The 20,671-nt window shown below is 34.7% G+C and overlaps 1 protein-coding gene across 18 annotated transcripts in view; it reads left to right on the forward strand.

Annotated features, from left to right (window-relative positions):
- Ccdc91 (coiled-coil domain containing 91) overlaps positions 1-20,671 on the forward strand; it is a 388,627-nt gene that overhangs the window by 96,898 nt on the left and 271,058 nt on the right. For 9 of the 18 annotated variants that reach the window (XM_023563788.2, XM_063254477.1, XM_063254472.1 and 6 more), the window contains one exon: positions 20,301-20,486. In XM_023563788.2, coding sequence (XP_023419556.1) covers positions 20,301-20,486 — 186 coding nt within the window. Of the gene's footprint in view, positions 1-18,140; positions 18,281-19,127; positions 19,219-20,300; positions 20,487-20,671 lie in introns of those variants that run through there. The other 9 variants (XM_013149338.3, XM_013149335.3, XM_003466804.5 and 6 more) reach the window with 2 other exon arrangements.

A 20,671-nucleotide genomic window follows, 5' to 3' on the forward strand; every position in this document is an offset into this window, starting at 1 on the left:
AATACAAGAACAGAATATTAAAAGCTGTAAGAGACAAGAAACAGACCACTTACAAGGGAACACCCATCAGAATTACAGCAGATTTCTCTGCACAAACCATCAAATCACAAAGAGCATGGGGGGAAATAATTCTTTGAAAGATAATAATCTCCAGCCAAGATTGAGATATCCTGCACAACTGTCCCTGGAAATTGATGGAAAAACAAGGTGCTTCCAGGATAAAGAGGAACTGGGGGAATTTGCAACCACCAATTCAACCCTACAGAAAGTATTGCAGGATATTCTAAAAAAAGAAAAATACAAAGAACCCAGAAATAGTGGCGGGGAGGCCACAACGAATGGAGCAGAGAACAAAATGAAGAAGACAAACTGACAGCCACTGACAGAAAAAGAGCTCAACAGAAATGAGACAGAGAAGATTGGATGATAGGAACAGCTATTTTGGAGAAAATGACATCTTAATAGGTAATACTGATTTAGTATCATCTTGTTTTGAAGTCTCATCTAGCTTTTGTTCTTCTGTCTCCAATGGTCTAAACAGGTTGTATCTTATAGGATTTTATTATGTACGATAGTATAAGCAAAAACCTTTTAAAGACAAGGAGATTATACAGAAACCATTGTTCATTTTCTGTTAGTCGATTCTAAATACTCTGTAATGCTGTCATTCTCTTAAATGGTTTTACATTGTTTTGATATACTTAATGCTACAGTATACGAAGTTGTACTCAAGGACTTCAAGGAAAGAGTCAATATGGTAACTACTTTTGGGTCGGAATTATCTGGTGGTGAAACACTATTCTGCTTAAATGATTATGTTTTGATCTGCGCTGTTTCGCTGTTATGCCCTCTTTTTTCTCAATCTCCACTCCATTATTTACTTTTTTATTTTTATCCGTTTAATTAAGGGAAAAAAATAGCAGGATATAATATAGTAACCCACTTTGACTTCCTATTATCTCGATTTGAAGCCCTGTATTACTCTCACCATCTTGTTTTTGACTGATGTTCCCCTATTCTGTTTTGCTGGATAGTATCAGGTTCGAAAGTTTAGGCATCAGCTGTGAAGATAATGAGATTCATTATAACGCCCATTCTCGTTGACTTTTATCTACTTTTGAAGACCTACAATGTCTCCAATGTTTTGGTTTTGTCGGTTTTGTTCTTTACTGTTTTGTTCAATTGTATTATAACTAATGATATAGGCAATTCTATTAGAGATAGCGGGAGGCATTATGGTAACCATTGTTGATCACCTTGTATTATGTTTTTATATTATCTATTATGTCCACCCTTTTGACTTGACCGATTCTGTTCTGTTATGTCTCATTTAGTTTTACTCTCTTCCAAAAAAGCAATAAGAACCGTGGGAGCAATGAAACCCAAAATGTGTAATAGTCATTGTACAAAAGAGAGGAAAAGAAAGTGCTCTAAACTATATAACTGCATGTATACTTAAGTGTATAAGATAGAAAATGATATCACAGAGTTTTATTGGATCATTAACAGAACTGTTTGCAGTATCATTGTTGGAATGTCCACTCTACAAGGTTTAATTTTGTGACTTGAACAATTATTTCTAAGATGGCAATATGTAATCCATTAACTAGTGATTTCCTACTGTTCATTTTTTTCTTCTGTAAATCTGTATAACTTGTACCCTTTCAGTTTTTTTTTCTTTTCTACTTAAATAAAAAAAAAAAAAAAAAAAAAAAAAAAAAAAAGAACCCTGTCTGGATCTTCCAAAGGGAAGAACTCATCATCTTGTTCACTCAAGGTGGCATGGGAAGGAGGTGACATCATGTTTTAGGGTACTAAATGATGCACAGGACAGTTTTCACCTCTCTGGAATAGAGGTTGGGCACTGAACTCCTCTGCTGTGGGAACTCTCTGCTGGTAAGGCAAAGGGTGATGGTCCTCCTGGACTGTTAATGGTACAGGACAGGAAGGCCAGCATAGCTGGAGGTTCTGCCTAATGTGCCCTACTTGTCCTTGGCTCCACATCTCTAGGTTTCAGCGGTCAAGAAATACTGCTGTTGCTAACTTGAATATACTGCATTCAATTTATTCTCTCATTTTTCCTAACTAAAAAAATATTGATACTTATGTCATTAATTTAACTTTTCAGATATAAGCATTCAAGGGTGTAGATTTTCCTCTGATTTTTATTTTATATACTGACAATAAAAAAGAATGTTCTAATTGATGTTTATTTATTTATTTATTTATTTTCTTTTTGAGACAGGGTCTTGCTATGTAATTCCAGTTGGCCTTAAACTTGCTATGAGCCCAAACTGGCCTTGAACTCTAGACAAGCCTCCTGCCTCAGCCTCTCAAGTGATAGGATTACAAGCATGTGCTACCATGCCCCACTGTAATTGATTTTTAATTTTCATTTAAAATTGGTTTTTAATTTTCAGGTGAACCAGCCCTGAAGTTATTTTAGAAATATTTTACTTGCAAATGTGGAACTTTCTAGTTATTATTATGCTTTTCTAACTTGATTGCTTTCTGACCAGAGAAAATAATTTAATGCAAATTCTTATAGTTGATATGTGCTCTGTGACAGAGAGCTATTGGAGGATGAGCAGCACAGATAGATCCTGGGAGTTTCTTAACTATGCAGTTTTCAAACTCCAGGTCAGACCTATGCTTAAAAAAAACCACATCAACAAATGTACAGTTTGCATGTATTTTATATAAATAATTATGCAAATATCATAAACTTTTGTATGATGATAGATTTGTAAACTTGTTGGATTTTTATAACTTCACTATTTAGAATATCTGATGCATGGAATTTCTTATTATATCTATAGTTTTTTTATGTCATCTTTTTGTGTCCGTAGACTTTTTTGGTCCTTAAAACTTTATAATGAATGTTTTATAACTGTTGCAGATCTATTTTGGTTAGAATTCAGTTAGTGGGCTGGAGACATAGCTCAGCTACACAAGTGCCTGCCTGGTAAGAGTGAGGTTGTGAGTTTGATTCCTGGTACCAAAATTTTTTTTAAAAATCCATTAGTATTTCTTTTTCTATCTTTATGGTTTTCAACCTCAAGTTTCTTTAAATACATAAATCATAAAGAGTATACCACTAGACTTTATCTAGCCTGATAATTATTTTTGAATTTAAATATTTAGTCTATATTTTAGTATAATCTCCCAAATAGTATATATTTACTGATATATCATGATACATGGACATATAGGATTATATATTACATGCATGATTTATTTTTCTTAGTTTTAATTTTGGCTTTATGTTTGTATTATCATTTTATGTTTCTTTTTCTTGTTTACATTTTTTGAATAATTTCCTCTGCCTTTTGTCTCTGTTTAATGGCTTGGATGATTTTCTTAGAATATTAACGTAATTTGTTTGTTTGTTTATTTCTTGTTTGACACAGCAGCTTGAGGTGTTCCATGGTTGCCCTGAAGCTTCCACTGCAGTGTAGATTGGACTCAAATTTGTGGTCCCTGTTTCCCATTTTCCCAAAGTGCTGGGATTGCAGGCACATGACACCACCACACACAGCATGACAAACATTTTTTTTTTTAAATAGTACCTGTTTGCAGTACCTCATGCTTATATTCCTTGTGGGGATTTGTACACATATAGACAGAGCCCATTTCTTTTTCATGTCCTTCCAGGCCCCTCTAAATCCCTTTTTCATTTGTAAAAGCTTTGTCTCCCTAATTGCTATATCTAAGTCTTTTACTTAGCTTTTTATTTATATTTTGGGTTTCTCATATAAGAGAAACAATGCATCCTTAACCTTGTGTGTCTGCTTTATTTCACTTAGCATTCTTACCTAAAGTAAATCATTATCCTTGTCCTTCTGTTGAAATAAAACAGGAACTGTAGACCATTCATTAATTTCCTCTCTTGTTATTATGCATTGTCTAATATTATTAACATATATAATATATGGATTTAAAACACATACTTAATATCTACTTAATAAACACACACTTAATATCTATTATATATCTATCCCTATATATATATATATATATATATATATATAAAATGTTTAACTCTATTAGATGTTGTTATTACTTAGCATTACTGTGCTCGTTTTGAGAGGTGTTCCCTTGTTTTTGTGGGATAATTTCACCTAAGTGCTTTGTAGATTAATAATCATTTCTTTTCTCTTCCTATTGCTAATGTTACTCCATTGTATTTTGATTTCCATAATTATTGTGAGAAGTTACTTGTTTCCATTAATTGTTGCTCCTTTGAAGACATTTGGTCTTTTCTTTCTGGACCCCTTTATGATTTGCTTTGTGTATGGTATTTAGTAGTTTCACTGCAATACACTAGGTTGGATTTCTTTTTATTTATATTGATTAGAATTTGTTGAATGATTGAATGTGTGGGTTGATCGTATGGATTCAAGAAACCTATCAAATCAATTATTTCTGTTTCTGTTTAGTTTTTGCTTATGAAAATTCTTAGCCATTGTCTCTACTAGTGTTGGTTTTATCTGTTTGTTTTCTTCTACTGGAACTGTAACAAAATAGTAAGCATTCTACTTTTCCTTTTTCTTTTATGTTAAAGGGAGTAAAACAGAATAGTAAAATGAAACCAACAGGACAAGGCATTAGGAAAGTAGGAAATCCACATTCCTTACCATACTGTATAATCTTATTCTCTAATTAGTTGCTCAGGCTACCATCCCAAGGTTGCAAAGTTAGTCGAACAATTTAAATGTCAGGTTGCTTCCTCAGTTCAGTTACTGTCATCTAGCCTGTGTTGCGTCTGGTTCCTTACGGAGTCGGGGGGGGGGGGGTGGCAGGAGAAGGGAGTTGAAGGCAGCCTCCTTTGTTGCTTCTCCTTGGCTTGTGGGGCTTCCAGCGGCACACTAGGTGTGAGGATTGTGTGGCTTCGTTGCTGGTTCTCCACTGCCAGTAGGGCCCTCTGCCGGCACGCAGCGAGCGGATGGAGACCATGTTGCTTGCTTGCTGTTTCTCTGCCGAGGGCCATGTCCTGCAGATGGGATGTGGACGCACTTTGCTTCCTTGCTGTTTCTCCACTGCTGGCACACGGGTGGGGGCTGCATTGTTTCCTTGCTGTTTCCCACTGCCTTATGACCTCCACCAGCGCATAGTGGGTGGGATTGTGTGGCTTCCTTGCTGTTTCTCCCTGACTGGCGGGGCCACATCACCTGGGGTTTCTATTTTGCTGCATTCCTGAATTATCTCTCTGTGGGCTTCAAGTCTCAGTTCAGAGCCTTTCTGTGCCCATCCCTCTTCTCCTCTTCCTCATGTTGCTGTATTCCACGGTCTGGACACTGGACTTGAAGAGGTTCCTTCTCTGCTGCTCACCACTCTGCCTCTCTACTTTTCTAGTAATCTCTTTGTTTTATATTCTGCTTATAATCTGAAGATACTGTTTTCACTAATTGGTCATCACTAAGATGATGTAGAACTTGTACATTAAATTTATAATTTCAGTTTTCTTTATTTTTTGATGTTCTTTCTCTTCCTCCTACTTTTCTTCTCTCTTTTATTATCCCCCGCCCTTGCTTTGAGTTTAGATTACTAGATACATTCACATTTCAGAATGCCCATTCCCTTCTCTTTTGTACTTCATTTTCCTTTTTCTTCATTTCACCTTTCCAGACCCATTTTATTGATAGACGTAGGACACTGTTTTCAATGATGTGTACATTATTTTTAATTCACTTTAACCTTAAAATTATAGTTATTTATGGATCCTACATTTATAAATAGGGCATTTACAAGGCTGGAATTTTTCTTGTTGCATGGAGATTCCATTTGTTAAGCTGAGATATAGCAGCTTTGACAAAAATCATGAGGGTAAAATTTGTGTATCTTTCTTTGCTAATTCCTTTATCTAGTTCTTGCTTGAGTATTTATTATTTTGATCAGTTTAAAGTAAATTTGTTGTATTGCTCTATACTTTCAATTGTGTTCTATGTGTGGTTTGGCCGGGTATCTTTATTTTATATGTGTAGAAACAGATTTTAACATTTAGAAAGAAACTTCTTCATCTGTGTAGTTTGCTGGTTGATACCTGCTTCCAGTCAATTTTGTTGAAAGTGATAAACTGTTGTTAGGAAAATTGAAGTATATGAGACTCTTGCTGTGTAGTTTTTTGGCAGTTAATGCTTCTGTCCTGCTGAACCATGCATGCCTATGTGCCCATGCCCTTGAGAGTCCCATGCCATCACTGTGTGTGTGCCGCTATGGCCTGATGTGGGACAGCGAGTCCACAGGAGCTGTGTTATGGTTTGTGTCTAGGTGGCCCCCAAGCCTCCTGGAAGTCACTGAATCTAGCATTTGTGATTGGTCTGCTGTCCAGCATTGGGATTGTGGTGTGAGTGCTGCACCCATTGAGGAGTGGAGCTGACATTAAATGTGAAGGAGGTAAGAAAGTGTGCTTCCTCTCTTTTGCCCTTGTTTGCTCTTCGCTTTGTGGTGGTCGTGAGTAGCTACGTCTGTGCTATGCCACCCTGCCTGGGAGCCAGCTAATATGGACTGAAACTTCCATGAACTGTAAGATAAATAAACCTTTCCTTCCCTAATTTTGGGCATCAGATATTTGGTCTCAACAACGAGAGAAAAGTAACCAAGACAAGCTGATACTATAGTGCTTTTTTCTTAGCTCCTTCAACCATGTCCATTGTATATTTATAGCATCTCTTTGTTGTTTTAAGAACATTTCATATCTTCACATAATTGAATATATTATGTGTGTATGATTCTTACAATTTTTAATTGCATTTTTTTTAGAAGAAATACCTTTTGTTGTTGGCTATTATAATCCTTTTTAAAGCTTAAACCTGATGCCTTTTTAGATGTACTTGTTTTCTAAAATCACTATAATAAAGTAAAATAGTGGATCATTCTACACAAGTACATGACAAAAATAATTTCCTTTTTATTATGCAAGGCTATGCAGTATATGAATTTTTACTTCTAAAAAGTTATTTTTATTTTCATGTAGTTTTCATGGACACTGCACAGTTCCTGTGTAGATCAGGAAATTGTTAAAATCTTGGCTGAGGAGTAGTTGAAACAATCTTTCAAATTCTTTTGGCAAATAAATTTTAGGTTTTGTGAGAGGATAGTGTTTTTATAAGTTTGAAAGTATAGAAGTTTACCTGGTGATATTTATTTTAGAAAAAGTTTGGATGACAAAAGATCTGTAACAGAATTCACATTATAAACTTTTCTATGTTGAAAATTACATGTATATTTTTAAAGGCTCATTTACAGTTCTTATGTGTATAATTTAGAGAAATTTCAGCTTTCTGTTTTAGAATTTTAATTTTATAATTATGTTTTACTTACTTACTGAGACTTATGGGAAATTAAATTTCAAATATATGCTATCAGTTTTCCTAAGATTTAATTGAAGTCGTATTTCAGAAACCTATAACTTACAGTAGTATATTTACAAGTTTAGTAAATAATGAAACGTTTCTATGAAAGTGTATGTAAAGTGGACATTCAAATTAGTAAATGTTTTGCAATTGAGAAAGCCTTATGTCCAAATATATTTTGATAACAATAAGCCACAAGTGCATCTTTTTTTAAAATAGGAATTGAACATTAGAGAGGTTTATAAATGACTCTTGTCATGAAGGGAATTTCTAATACTTGTGAATTCTGTGTGCACTACCTCAATTAAAGAGATTGTACTTAATTACAGGGGGTAATTATATGTTTGTTCTGTCAGAGTCTGTATTTTAGCTTCGACTAGCTAATTTTTTTTTATCTTTAGCAACAGCTAAATGCAGCTTGCATTGTGTACTTACTTTTAGATTATTCTGTTTCGTATATCAGCTCCCTTGTATTTACTTCTGTCAAATAGGTTATTATTTATTGTAAAATAGCTTATCTAGTATAGTATAATATTAATACTGGTGACTTCTTTGTCTTCCGATGTGTTACAATGCACCAGTTCATTTGTATAGTGGTATTTGCTAAGAACCCTGGGTTCTCTGGAAAGACTTTGAAGGACTACTGCAATCTAAAATGGCCTAACTGTGTAGACTTGTCACTCCCTCACCTCCCTGACACATGGATGCTGTGTAAAACTGAAGCTCCATGCTTGTCTCAGTACCTTCTCTCGAGATGTTCCTACCTCTAGATCTCCATTCCAGCTCTGTTCTCTGCCCAGAATGTTCTTCCTTTTCCCTACATGTACAAGCCACTCCTCCCTCCTTTTAAGACCTAGTTTCAAAGTCTCTCTCCAGGAGTTTTGCTCAAATACTTCTCCAACCTTCTCATTCCCAGAAAAATGTGGACGTGACCTTTATTGTCTCCAGATTGCTCTTTTCTCTGTGACATTTTATGGTGTTAATAATTCCTCTCTTTCAGGCTGTCAGTTATTGCCCTGCATCCCCTTTTTACTACTTTCTGATCTTCTCTTTGGGTTTCTTTGCTTGATTGTCTTTTTCCTTTCTCTCAAAAATTGTTTACTAGAATTCTGTTTTTTTCACTCTGATAATTGTTTTCTAATTAAAGAAACCCAGATTTCTGTCTTCGTTGTTACTTTTTTTTTTTTTTTTTGAGCTTCACATTTATACTTTTAGTTGCCCTGTTGTTCTTTGTTCCAGGCATGTTCCATGTGTCCTCTAAAGTAAACATGTCTAAAACATCTCTTTCTGCTTCAAACTTGTACTTTCTTTCTTCAATTAATAAAATCACTGTTGATTCAGGAGCACAAGTCATGTAACTGTAAGGTACTCTGCTCTTTTTCTGTGTTAGATATAGCTAGATGATCAGGGCCTCTATAATCACCATATTCTTTTATTTATTTATTTATTTATTTATTTATTTATTTGTACCAGGGATTGAACTTACGACCTAGCACTTGCCACGTAGGTAATTACGCTGTTGAGTTAAATCCCTGACCCCTGTAATCACCATATTCTCTTTGAGTTCTTCATTTTTCAGTTGTACTGGATTATGGAACTTGGTATTCTTTTAAACACATCCTGCGATTTCATGATTATAGTTTTCTATGTACTGTACCACTTGTCTGGATATGAATCCCAGCTTCTTCATTAATAACTCTTCAACCTTTGCCAAGTTAATTAGGCTTTTAAATATCTAATTACTTATCTGTAAAATGGTAATAATACCTGCTCAGAAAATTCATGGTGAAAATCAAGTGAGAATACTTCTAAATATATATGCATACTTGTATAATCTGTATTTATAGATACACTTTGTGTGACTATATATTTAACCAGAAACACATGTATATAATTATATATGCACATATTAAAAGTGATAAGTGAAAATTAAATGTGTGTATATGAAATGTTGCTGTTTGTGAATTTCCCCCTCTTCTGTACCTTTCCTCAGTTGGCAAGCTCTTTGTGATAGTCTGAACCTACTTTAGAATCAGTTCCCTTGTGAAATCAGTTTTTTACAAATGAATATAATCCTTTTCTCTTCTGTCCTTACATTTAATGTATTATGTGACATAGTTGTTTTTATTTCTTTTTACAAAGTTGTAATCCTTAGGGAAACTTTTTATTTTCTTTAATAAAACTTCTAAGTGTGGTATCTGTGAAGTCTTTTAGGTAGCCCTGGGCAGTCAGGCTATGGCTGGCCGTCTCCAGCCCAAAAACATCACGGCAGAAGGACCTAGTGAACAAAGCTGGGCGCTGCAGGCTGTGGGAGGCACAGCACCGGAGACTAGAGCTAGCAAGAGGTGCACTGCTGGAGGCTGCCCTGGTGACCTGCTTCCTCAGTCTGTGCTCTGCCTCCTGATGGTGTATTCAAATTTATCCTTTTTTATAGTAGAGTAATACTTCATATGTATAAATACTACATTTTCTTGATCCATTTCTCGGTTGATGCTCAAAGAATTGTGCTACTGTAAACATGGGTATACATAAATCTCTGCAATATGATATCTGTAACTTTTTCAGGAAGATACCTAAAAGGGGAATAGCAAGTTAAGGTGAATTTCTACTTTGATTTTTGAGGCATTTTCATATATTTTAATCCTTGGTAAACTGGTCATTAATTTCCTTTTTTTTTTTTGTAGCTCAGCTTCTGTGCTAACTTTAAGCTCATTGATCATTTTATTAAATCCATTATCTGTTTAGTTAAACCACACTTGAGTTGTCCAAGCACCTTTTGATCTATTTTTTTGTCTCATTTGTCATGTCTTATGATTTGACTCTTTGGGTTTTGATTTGTTTCCCATGGATCAACATTGAGAGAGTTAGGAGTTCAGGGAAGCATTTTGTTGTCTCATGTTTCTGTTTGTGTGTGTGTGTGTGTGTGTGTGTTGAGGTTAGCAATCTGTTTGGTTACTGTCTGCTTTTTAGTGCTACCATTTGGGGTTGATAGTTTTAGATCTTTGCATCTGTGACTTGATCCATACACCTCTGTTAGCTGGGGAGGAGAGAGTGCAGTGTAATTAGCCCAGCAACCAGTTCTCTGGAAGTAAATTGCAGTATTGTTGGTGACACAAAGACAAATCAGATGTTGGTGTACTGTAAAATTTAGTTAATATCAACCACCATGCCACTCTGGCAATAAAAAAAAAAACCTGGAATAAGAATAGAATCTAAGACAAACTGTTAGGTGTCATAGCGAGAGAATCAATAAAAACTATTATTCTACCACCATTAATCAATGGAAAAAGTTACATAATTATAATATAGACCCAAAGACAAATATTGATATACAGTATGTATCTGCTAAATGCAGCAACTGTACCACCACTGACAACAGAAAAATGTTCACCCTTAATAGCATTGAACTAAGTAGATATCTAAAGTTATTTAGTTCATAAAGCTTAATGGTTATACTATATTGGTGACTCCTGCAGTGGATTCTGATTTCCTGCCAAGTGTTACTATGGTGCATGGTGGGAGAGAAAAGAAAGCAAGAGACGAAAATGGAGGAGCATGTAGCAATGATCTAGGACGACCAGTTGTTCTTGTAGAACAAAATGCCAGGAGCCACGCAGAACCTTGGTATGTGTTCATTACATCTGAGTCAAGGACAACGCGTGAAGAGCAGTGGGTGTTTGCAGGAACAATCATCGTGACTGCAGTGGACTAAAAAGATTGAAGTATTCTTGCAAGGTCAAGGACAAGGATGAGACAGGGTGGGGGAGCAGTAAGGGAACTAGTTTCCCCAAGTGTACCAGATCTCTACAATATGATAATCCCTATCTCTCTGTGTACCCCAGTTCATAACTTTTTTCTCTGTGCTAAATGGCCTTTGGTCTGTGAGCTACCTTCGCTACTCCAGAGATCACTTTGTCCTCTGTCCTAGGCAGCTGTCAAACACATATTGGCAAATGGGGAAAGCAAACAAATCACTAAGCTCTGTGTTAGATGTAGACAGCAGGGTGTGTGTACATGTGTGAGTGTGCGTGTGTGTGTGTGTAAGTTACACAGGACTGACCTGTTTTCCCAGTGCAGAAGATGAGATCCTTTTTCAGGTGATTTATGTCTAGCCCACAACGTTTGCAACTGTCTCTTGTGGCTGTCACCTACCCAGTGACTGTGGGTGGGTGACTCCAAAAGCCTTAATGGGTAGTTATTCTATAGCTCAGTCATAACACCTTCCCAAATGGTTCCTGATTAAACCCTCATATATGGTGGGCACTGTACTTGATTTCTTCTCAATTGTAGACTGCTTGGTGGAGGGAGTCACTGTTAGAGTAAAACATGATTTTTTGTAGTTTACAGTGGGCTTTTTTTGGGTCTAGCACTGCTGAATCCTGTTCCTCCTTGGAGCTGCTGACCCTCTCCAGGCTTAGAGGTGTCAGTGGAGATAGATAGGTCCCTGTCCCAACATGAGGGTGGCATAATATGGGTCAGTGTCTCAGGAATTAGGAGGTTGAATATGAGGACTGAGGAAGTACACTGATGTCTTAAGAAAGAGAAGTAGTGCACAGTAGTTGGAAGGGGCCCAAAGTGAGTTCCCATGGGGACTTTTTGTCCAAAAATTTTGATACCAAAAAGTGACCAGGGCTCAGATTAGTCTTGGTCAATCTAAGGTCAATTTATGGGATTAGAGTTTACATAGATTAGAAACAGGCCTATAAAGAGTTGAGACATATAGCCAACGTACAGGTGCCTCTAGGGCTCTGTTCTATTTAAGTGGTTCATTAAAAGAATAAAATGAGAAAGACAAAACATCTTTTTGATAGGTGAGAGCAAGAGTTGTCATAGTGGCCATCCATACCTTGCATGTTACCACACTTGTCACATCTGTGGACTGATTTTTTCCACCAAGTTCCCATTACCTCTTGACCTCAGGCTCCTCTTTATCTGACCAAAGGCGAGACATCCTGACTCTACCTGGAGCTCAGTGCCTCTCTAGTTGCCTGCTAGTTTTTAATTAAACAATCTTGAGAATGATTTTAGTATATATTATCTGGATATAGTATCTGTATAAGTTGTGGTTCAGCTTGAGAAACAGAATGAGAAGGAAGTATGTATTAAGAGCTTTATTATAAGTGCTTGGCTTACCCAGTTGTGAACATTGACTAGGCAAATCTGAAATGCATAGTGAGGCCCTATGGAGGGTAGCTTAGAACTCTAAGGCACAGGATGAAGCTGCAGTCTACAAGCAGAACTTCTCCTTCATCAAGGAAGCTCAGCTCTGCTTTTAAGGGCTTTCAGATGACTGAGTGAAGACCATGACGGTTATCCTAGTTATTTCACATATAAAATCCTTCACAGTGATAGCTAGATTGGTGTTTCAGTGAAAAACTGGTGACCAGAAGGCCATCGTAGGATTCTTATTTTCTTTTCTGTATATGTATGTGTTCATCTCTTTAAATAATTTTGCTATATGAGATTATTGGCCTTTAATTGTTGCCATTTGAAATAGATTTTATTCAGCATAGTGCTTAAGAAGGCACTGAAGTCTTAATTGACCTGATGTTTGATCTTGTTTCTTTTATGACAGTTTTACAAGTTTTTAGAAACTGCTAATCATGCTGCTGGAAGGACACAGTTTTTCTGTAGCATCTGGTTTTGACATCAACAATAGATTAACTTGTTTGAATTATTTCCTCCCATTTCTGTAATAGAAAGCCACTTAATTGATATATTTATTAAAAAGAGATATGTTGAAAGATAGGATAGCCCTTCTGAATATAGTAATTTAAAAGGTCAAGTACATACATATATTCATATATATGTAATTGTAACTATAAAAATACATACACTTATATGTAACTGTATATATATGTATATGTTAATATATATAAATGACAAAAGGGACAACTAAAAGAATGAAAACAACTTTATTCATAGTATTTACAATGAATAGAATAGTCTCATATACTACCACTATATTGATAATGGGTTTTCTTTCCTTACTTTCCTTACTTTTGCTAGTTTCTATTATTGTACCAATATAAAACATATTTTTACATTCAGATTAACTCTGCCTAATTTCAGAAGCACTGTGAGCTAATAATACTATTTTTCATAAAAGCGGACATAAATGAAAGAATGGAGGTTGTAGATTATAAGTAATTTTGCTTATCCTACAATAAAATTTTTAATTGTTTATAATGCTATAAAACTTGATTGTGGTTAGAGAATACTATCCTTGTTTTATTGCGCTTTTTGCTTTAGATTTAAATTTAAAATGTTTATGTGGCACATTTTTGTTTCATGAAAATTAATGTTTATATATTAATGAAGGAATGTATTTAGCATAAAATAAGCTATTTTTGTTTTTTACATGATGAAGATACTTTAGAAGAACATTTTGATGGTCGGTTTTTTAGAAATAGTCTGTATGTTGTTATTGTTGTTCTTTTCCTCCTTGGGTTACCCTAGTAAACAGAATATGTTTGCAAGGTGCATCTATTTACCTATAAAAGTGTCCAGTTTATCATTCTTCATGGCTGAATAGTACTACATTGTATAAAAATACACATCTTTTTTTTATCTGTCCCTCAGCTGGTAGGCATTTAGGTTGTTTATAGGATCTGGATATTATAAATTGGGCTGCTATAAACAAGGTTGTACATATATCACTGTGGTATAATGTTTTTAATTCTTTTGGGAAGATACCCAGAAGAAGAACAACTGGGTTGAATGGGACCTCTAGTCCTAGGTTTTTAAGGAACCTCTATACTGATTTCTATAGTGGTTGCACCAGTCTGCATTCCTACCAACAGCAGAGAAGTGTTCTTTTTTTCCCTGCAGCCCCTCCAGCATTTGTTATTGGTTGATTTCTTGATACTAGCCATTCTTTCTGGGTTGAGATGCCATCTTAGTGTTGTTTTGATTTGTCCATGCTGTATCGTAAGCAAATGCAGTACGGTACTTCTTCTGAGGTAGAATTGTTTTAAGATTTGTTTTTTTTTTTTTTTTTTTTTTTTTTGTCTTTTTCATTTTTATCGGTACCGGGGATTGAACTCACGACCGCCTGCTTGCAAGGCAGGTGCTTATGCCGCTGAGCTAAATCCCCAGCCCCCAATTGTTTTAAGATTTCATGTGTCTAGTTGGGAAGACTACAAAGTCCACATCAGGCTATCTAGGCTTTCAGTCAAATATAGTTTACTATTTGAAGAGAAAGATTTAAGAAATGGACAAAAATGTCCCATTTACTCTTCACCCATTTTCTTTAAAGGTTAACATTTTATGTTTCTTTTTGTTCCTTTTCTTGCTCTTTTTCCTTCCTCTTCTTTTTCTTCTGTTTCTCAGTATTTATTTAGGATTCTTTTGTTGTAATGCTGAGGACATGTTTTCAGAATACTACTGAATTTCTCAAAGCAACTTAGATTAGTTATTACTCCCTCAGTGTGGTTTAGTTCGTTTGCATTCTTTAAGATTTAATCTTCCTTTTACTCTTAGAGATTTTATTTTTTTTTATTGCGTATGTGAAACATTAGTGTGACTCCAAAAGTCTAGAACTGTATGAAAACCTGTACTCAGAGAAAAAAATGTTTCCTGCTGTGTATTTCTTCAGTTTTTCTAACTCATTTCTTCCTATCTCCTACCCATCCTTTCTTTAGTGTTGGTATAGCCTTCCTATTTTCCTTTACTACAACAAATACATATATTTGGCTTTGTCTTCATAAATTTAAGGGCTAGTTACATTTTTTCTTTAAGTTGTCTTTTCATACCTTTTGCCTCTTCGGTAGTTTTTTGAAATGTCTCAGTCTTCTTTTGCCCAGGTTGTATGTGTTTTTTCCATGTTAGGAACATAATGAAACGGACAACTGTTGTGAAGATAACAAGACATACTATGATAGCCATTGTTGTTTTCGTATTATCTTGTTTTGAAGTTTTGTACCGATTTCACTGCTTTGTTTTGATTGGTTTTATTGGATTTTATTCTCTTTAAAAAAATTGGTCCTTATTGTGATGCTTACTGCTTAGTCCTTTTTTCCCTAGTTTCTGTTAGATATCTTAAGGAAAGTTTTCATACACAAGAAGGGTTTGCATATTCTGTATTCAAACGAGTCTGTTCTTTTATTGCATCTGGAATTGTAGGGAGAACACTTTTCTGATACTCGGGGTAAAGAAGAACTCCCTCCTGCTTTTGTGTAGTACTTAACAGTCTCTTTTTAAAGGTTTATAGAGTCTTGATCCTATTTGGAGTTTATTTTTGTATATGGTGCAAAATTAAGTTACTTGCTTCCCACATAGTTGAATCTATCTGGGCTTTCCGTGATATTCTGTTGGTTTGTTTTTTGTGATGAGTGCTGCATTGTTTTGTTTGATGAAATTTTATAATATAATTTAATACAGTGTATTTTTAGTAAGGACAGTAGTATGTTTTGGGCCGGTTGAATTTATTATATTGTCATGAGGGTCCAGTATTCCATTTATTGCTTTTCTTTTTTTATTGTTTTCCTATTTTTGAAGCTTTACTTTTTTCATTGGACACTAATTGTCCATTTATCTAAGTTCTTCGTTTCAAAAGCTTATGGATACTTTTGTAGGAATTATAGGAGCCTAAAATTAACTTACAAGGGGCATGGAATCTTTATGATTTTTAGTTTTCTTATTTGTAAAAAGTGTCTTCTGTAGGACTACCTTTGTGTTTCAGGAGTTTTCCTCTTATTTTTGGCTAAATTTATTCCGAAGTATCTTTGTGTGTGTGTGTGTTTTTTTTTTTTTTTTTTTTTTTTTTTTTTTTTTTTTGTCTTTTTCCTTTTTATCGGTACCGGGGATCAAAATCAAGACTGCCTGCTTGCAAGGCAGGTGCTTATGCCACTGACCTAAATCCCCAGCCTCTAAAGTATCTTTGTTATAGTGAAAAATATTTTCTCCATCATTACATTTTCTAAATGATTATTTTTACATATGAATGCTATTGATTTCCTTGTTAAAGGTATATCTTCCTACTTTATTGAATGCTTTTGTTATTTGAGTTAAATTTACCATGGATTCCCAAATAGGAACATGAGATATTGGTCCTCTTTTTTCTCTTTTTGTGTTGTTACTTGATTGGCTTGGTTCATCCCTTCAGTTTAAATACTTTGTAGATAGTAGGCATTTTTGTTTTATTTCTTATTTGGATGGAAAAAAACCTTGAAATTTTCCCTATTATGATGTAGATTTAAGAGCGATGTTGTGTGTTTAATTATATTAAGATATCTACTTCCTTGAATTTTTTTAAAAATAAAAATGGTTATTCAGTTTTATTAGTCATTTTCAGAGCCTTGGAGATAATGTTTCTCTTTATGGAATGTTATACTTGTGAATTCTCTCCTAGTGAAATTGACTTTTTGTTCTTGGAATAAATCTTTGCTTTTATGGAATAAATCATTTTTTTCCCATATGGTATTGGATACTTTATTTAGATGTTTTACTTCATTTTTTATAAGTGATATTCTAACCTTAAAGTCTCAAATTTTTCTGTTTTTTATTGTCATCAGGTTTGGTTGTCAGTGTTACATATATTCATGCAGCTTTCCTTTACTTATAATGCTCTCAGATTTCAATTTAGAACTGAAAGAAACTGGCCCCTGAGAGACCTCAGGAGCACAAAAGGAATACAGGGAATCAAACCCATGACCTCTCACTTGTGGGCCAGGCTAGCTGAGCACCTAGCCCTGTGAGCCAGGTGCTCAGCTGGTCAGATTTCAAGCATTGATATTTTCCAAGTTTGAATCTGTGGTACAAATTCTTTTGAAATAATTGTATGCTTTGTGGATACTTACCTAGTAACTTAGTTTTTTCTCCAAAGAAAAAGATTTAATTTCATAAGATCATTTTTAATGCACTAATGAAATAACTTGTGCACAGTATACTTCTGTAGAGAATTACTTTTTCTAATTTTAAAATTTGCTTATTTTTCTATTTTAATAACTTCTCTTTATCATTTAACTTTGTGTATTTATATAATTTCCTTTTATTTTAAAATGAGCTACTATCTTATTTTTTAAAATCCGAGATTTTGATTAGGCATACTTATTAGTTTGCTTTAATGTTTGCATTTCTTTATCATTTTCACTTTTAAATTTTCTTTGTTAATTTTTAGTTTGAGCTGAGTATTTTTTTTTTTTTTTTGTTTTTGTTTTGGTACTGGGAATTGAACTCACTATTTCATGCTTTCCAGGCAGGCACTTATGCCCTAAGCTAATCTCCTGGCCCTAAGCTGAGTATTTGATTTGATTTCTATTAAAGTGCTAAAGAATACAGATATTTTCTAAGTACTGCTATATTTTTATAAATTCTGATATGTACTGGTTTTATTACTTTACAGAAGTTCTATAATTTCTTTATTTCATAGAAATTTCATAGAAGATCTATAGTATCTTAACAGACAGTGGAAAGTTACAATTGTATTATTGTTGGGTGGGTCATGGAGGTAGACAGATTCCTAGGAAAGTTTGTTTCAAACCTGGCAAAATGATAATTTCAGTGGCAACTTCCATTTACTGAATATTTTCTACATGATTATCTCTGAGCTAAATTGTTTATCTGTATTATCTCACTTAAGCTATATAATATTTTGGTATACTATTTCGTCATGCTCAAAGAGGAACTATGGCTTAGAGTTTTTAATGTAATTGTTCAAATTTGACTCCAGGGCCTGTGGCTTTTCTTCGGCAGTAACATTGTGAGGTCATAGAGGCAGTAGTATTGTGAGATCGTGTTAGTTACACAGGGTGACTGAAGTGATTGGCTCAGTGGTAGCTTTTCTGGCTTGTGCACACACAGCCGTTGTTTAAGGTACAGTTAACTGAGAAGGAAAACATGAAGCATTTTACATGGTTCATGTAAAATGGTGGCTAAGTTTCATGTACCTGTTGGACATCTAAATGGATCTGTCTGGACATAAGGTAAACATGTGGATGTGGAAGTCAGCAAGGACAATTTGTACTAGAGCTAAGTTGTCATTAGCTTATAGGTGGTGACTAAATAATAAGATTTGAAAGTGGTGTCCCAGAATATGGTGTACATTAAGTTAAAAAAAATACAGGAAATAATAAAATTTACCTTTCAGTGGAGAGACTAGAAAGAAAATAGGGAAAAATGGTCAAATTGTTAAGATGAAATCCAGGTGCTCATGGTATGAGAAGAGCCAAAAGATGTTTTCAAGGAATGTGGAGGATGTGTGCACTGGACAACTTAAAAACAAGCAGGTGTCTTTTTGTGATTTAATAACAATGAGAGGGCCCATGAAGTGGTAAGAATTGGATTAAAAAAAGCTAGAGTAAGGGGCTATAAATTATTTAAGGAATTCAGTTATGATGGGAAATTGAGACAGGACACTCTTAGTCACAAGTGAGTATTCCTTGTCCTTATATTTATATTATACTAATTTTCTTATCTTTAAAAACACTAACGGTATGTTTGTTATACTATACATTATAAATTAGTTGTAATATTTTGATGTTTTAGTGAACTATCTATCATCATAGAGTAGTGAAAACTAGAAAAAATAATATCTGAAAAATCTATACCAAGTACAAACATGAATTTAAATTCCAACATTGTTTGAGTTAAAATGGCTTTTGTGAAGCTAGAATATTTTAATTATCTAGTATGGCATATAGTATTCAAAGTTACAGTATTGCAGTATAATAAAAGTTTAAATAAGATATTTAAATAGTAAAGTACCATTCAGAAATGAGTATATTCTTTAGTTTATTAATACCTAATGACTTTCTAAATGTTTTTTCTCAGGGAAATATGCAATTTCCATTGTGAGCTGCCTTCACAGAATTTATAGTAGAACTTCACTGACATTTGCCACTGATGCCAATGTGGAATGAAGGTCTTTAAAATTCGCAAAGTCAACAATGGATAAATAAGTTACTGCTAAAAAATGACTCAAGTTACTCTTCTTAAATTTTTTTCCGTGGGGTGGGAAGTTTCTGAAAATTAAGCAAAAGCAGGGTTTTTGCACTGGGCTATATCCATGTGCTCCCTTTCTTTTTCTCTCTTTGTCTCTCTGTCTCTCCTCTTTTTGTCTATCTATTTTTTTTTTTTTAATTTTGTTATGTTTTATATTTTTGGAGACAGGATCTCACTAGGTTGCTGCGTTTCCCAGGCTGGGCTTGATCTCGCAATCCTCCTGCTTCAACCTCCCAGCCTGGAGGGATTACAGACATGTGCCACCTACCACATCTTTTTAAATTTTAACACACATGTTACTAATTTATTTGAATATTTAGAGAAGTATGTAAAAGTAAAGTACTATAAACATACCCTGATGATTTGACTTCATCTGGGTTCTTTTTTTATACTTGGCAATTGACTTTGCTTTTATGACCTTTTATTTGAATCCTAATCACAGTAAAATGATGGTTATGAAACTTATTACAAAATTGTATTTCCACATTTTTCTGTAGAAACAATCTAGCCATTGACTATTTTTAAACTGAAAAATTGTTTGTTACCAAAAGAATTAATAAAAAGAAGTAAGATTTATTCCTTCTCATGCACATCACTGTACTTGGTATCTGCTTGGCTGACTTCCCTGCTGGCTCAGGAGGTTGCCGAGTACAGAAGTGATCTTTCCTGTTCACCAGTGCCTGTGCTTGGTACTAGTAGGCACTGTAATGCCCTGGTTTTTTTTTTAATTAAATGAATTTTTCTGAATTAAATGAATGAATATGTATGCCATTGTATAGCAATGTTTTAGTATATTGGGACATTACAAAATTACTTTGCTGTTCTGGATGTTAAGTGGAAGTGTTTTGTCAAACCTAGAAATACTAGGTTTAGATTTTAGATATAGTCTTCAAGGTATAGTCATAAAATCCCGATTTTCAGTCTCATTGCTTTTCCTTCATTCCTTTCTCTTTGCGTCTACTTTCTTTCTTCCATTCACCCATCTTCTGTTTTCTTTAGTAGTCCTGTCCTCTGTGTTGTCCTTTAGTATCTGGAGTCCACCTGTCACCAGTGTCTCCCGAGCTTGTTGTGGACCATGAGCGCTCGTCTCCTTCAGCGGGCTGCTTTTCTCCTGATGCCTTTCTTTCCTCACCGGACAGCGTGCACACCGACAGCAGCGTCGGGGGCCACAGTGTTCCGAAAGCGCAGGTAAAGAGAAGGCATTTGCATAGGAAGCTCATACACATAAAAAATTGCATACTGGCTTAATTTATGCTTACATAATTTTTAAAAAAAATTATTCTGAAAGAAATATTTCTACAATAGATGATGTTTATACCTAGAATAAAAAAAAACTGGAAAATGTTTGTTTTGTGGCACAATTGCAAAGTATT

Source organism: Cavia porcellus, unplaced genomic scaffold (assembly GCF_034190915.1).
Source record: "Cavia porcellus strain 051 isolate PalLab524CR breed Dunkin Hartley unplaced genomic scaffold, mCavPor4.1 scaffold_8, whole genome shotgun sequence".
Taxonomy (NCBI): Eukaryota; Metazoa; Chordata; class Mammalia; order Rodentia; family Caviidae; genus Cavia; species Cavia porcellus.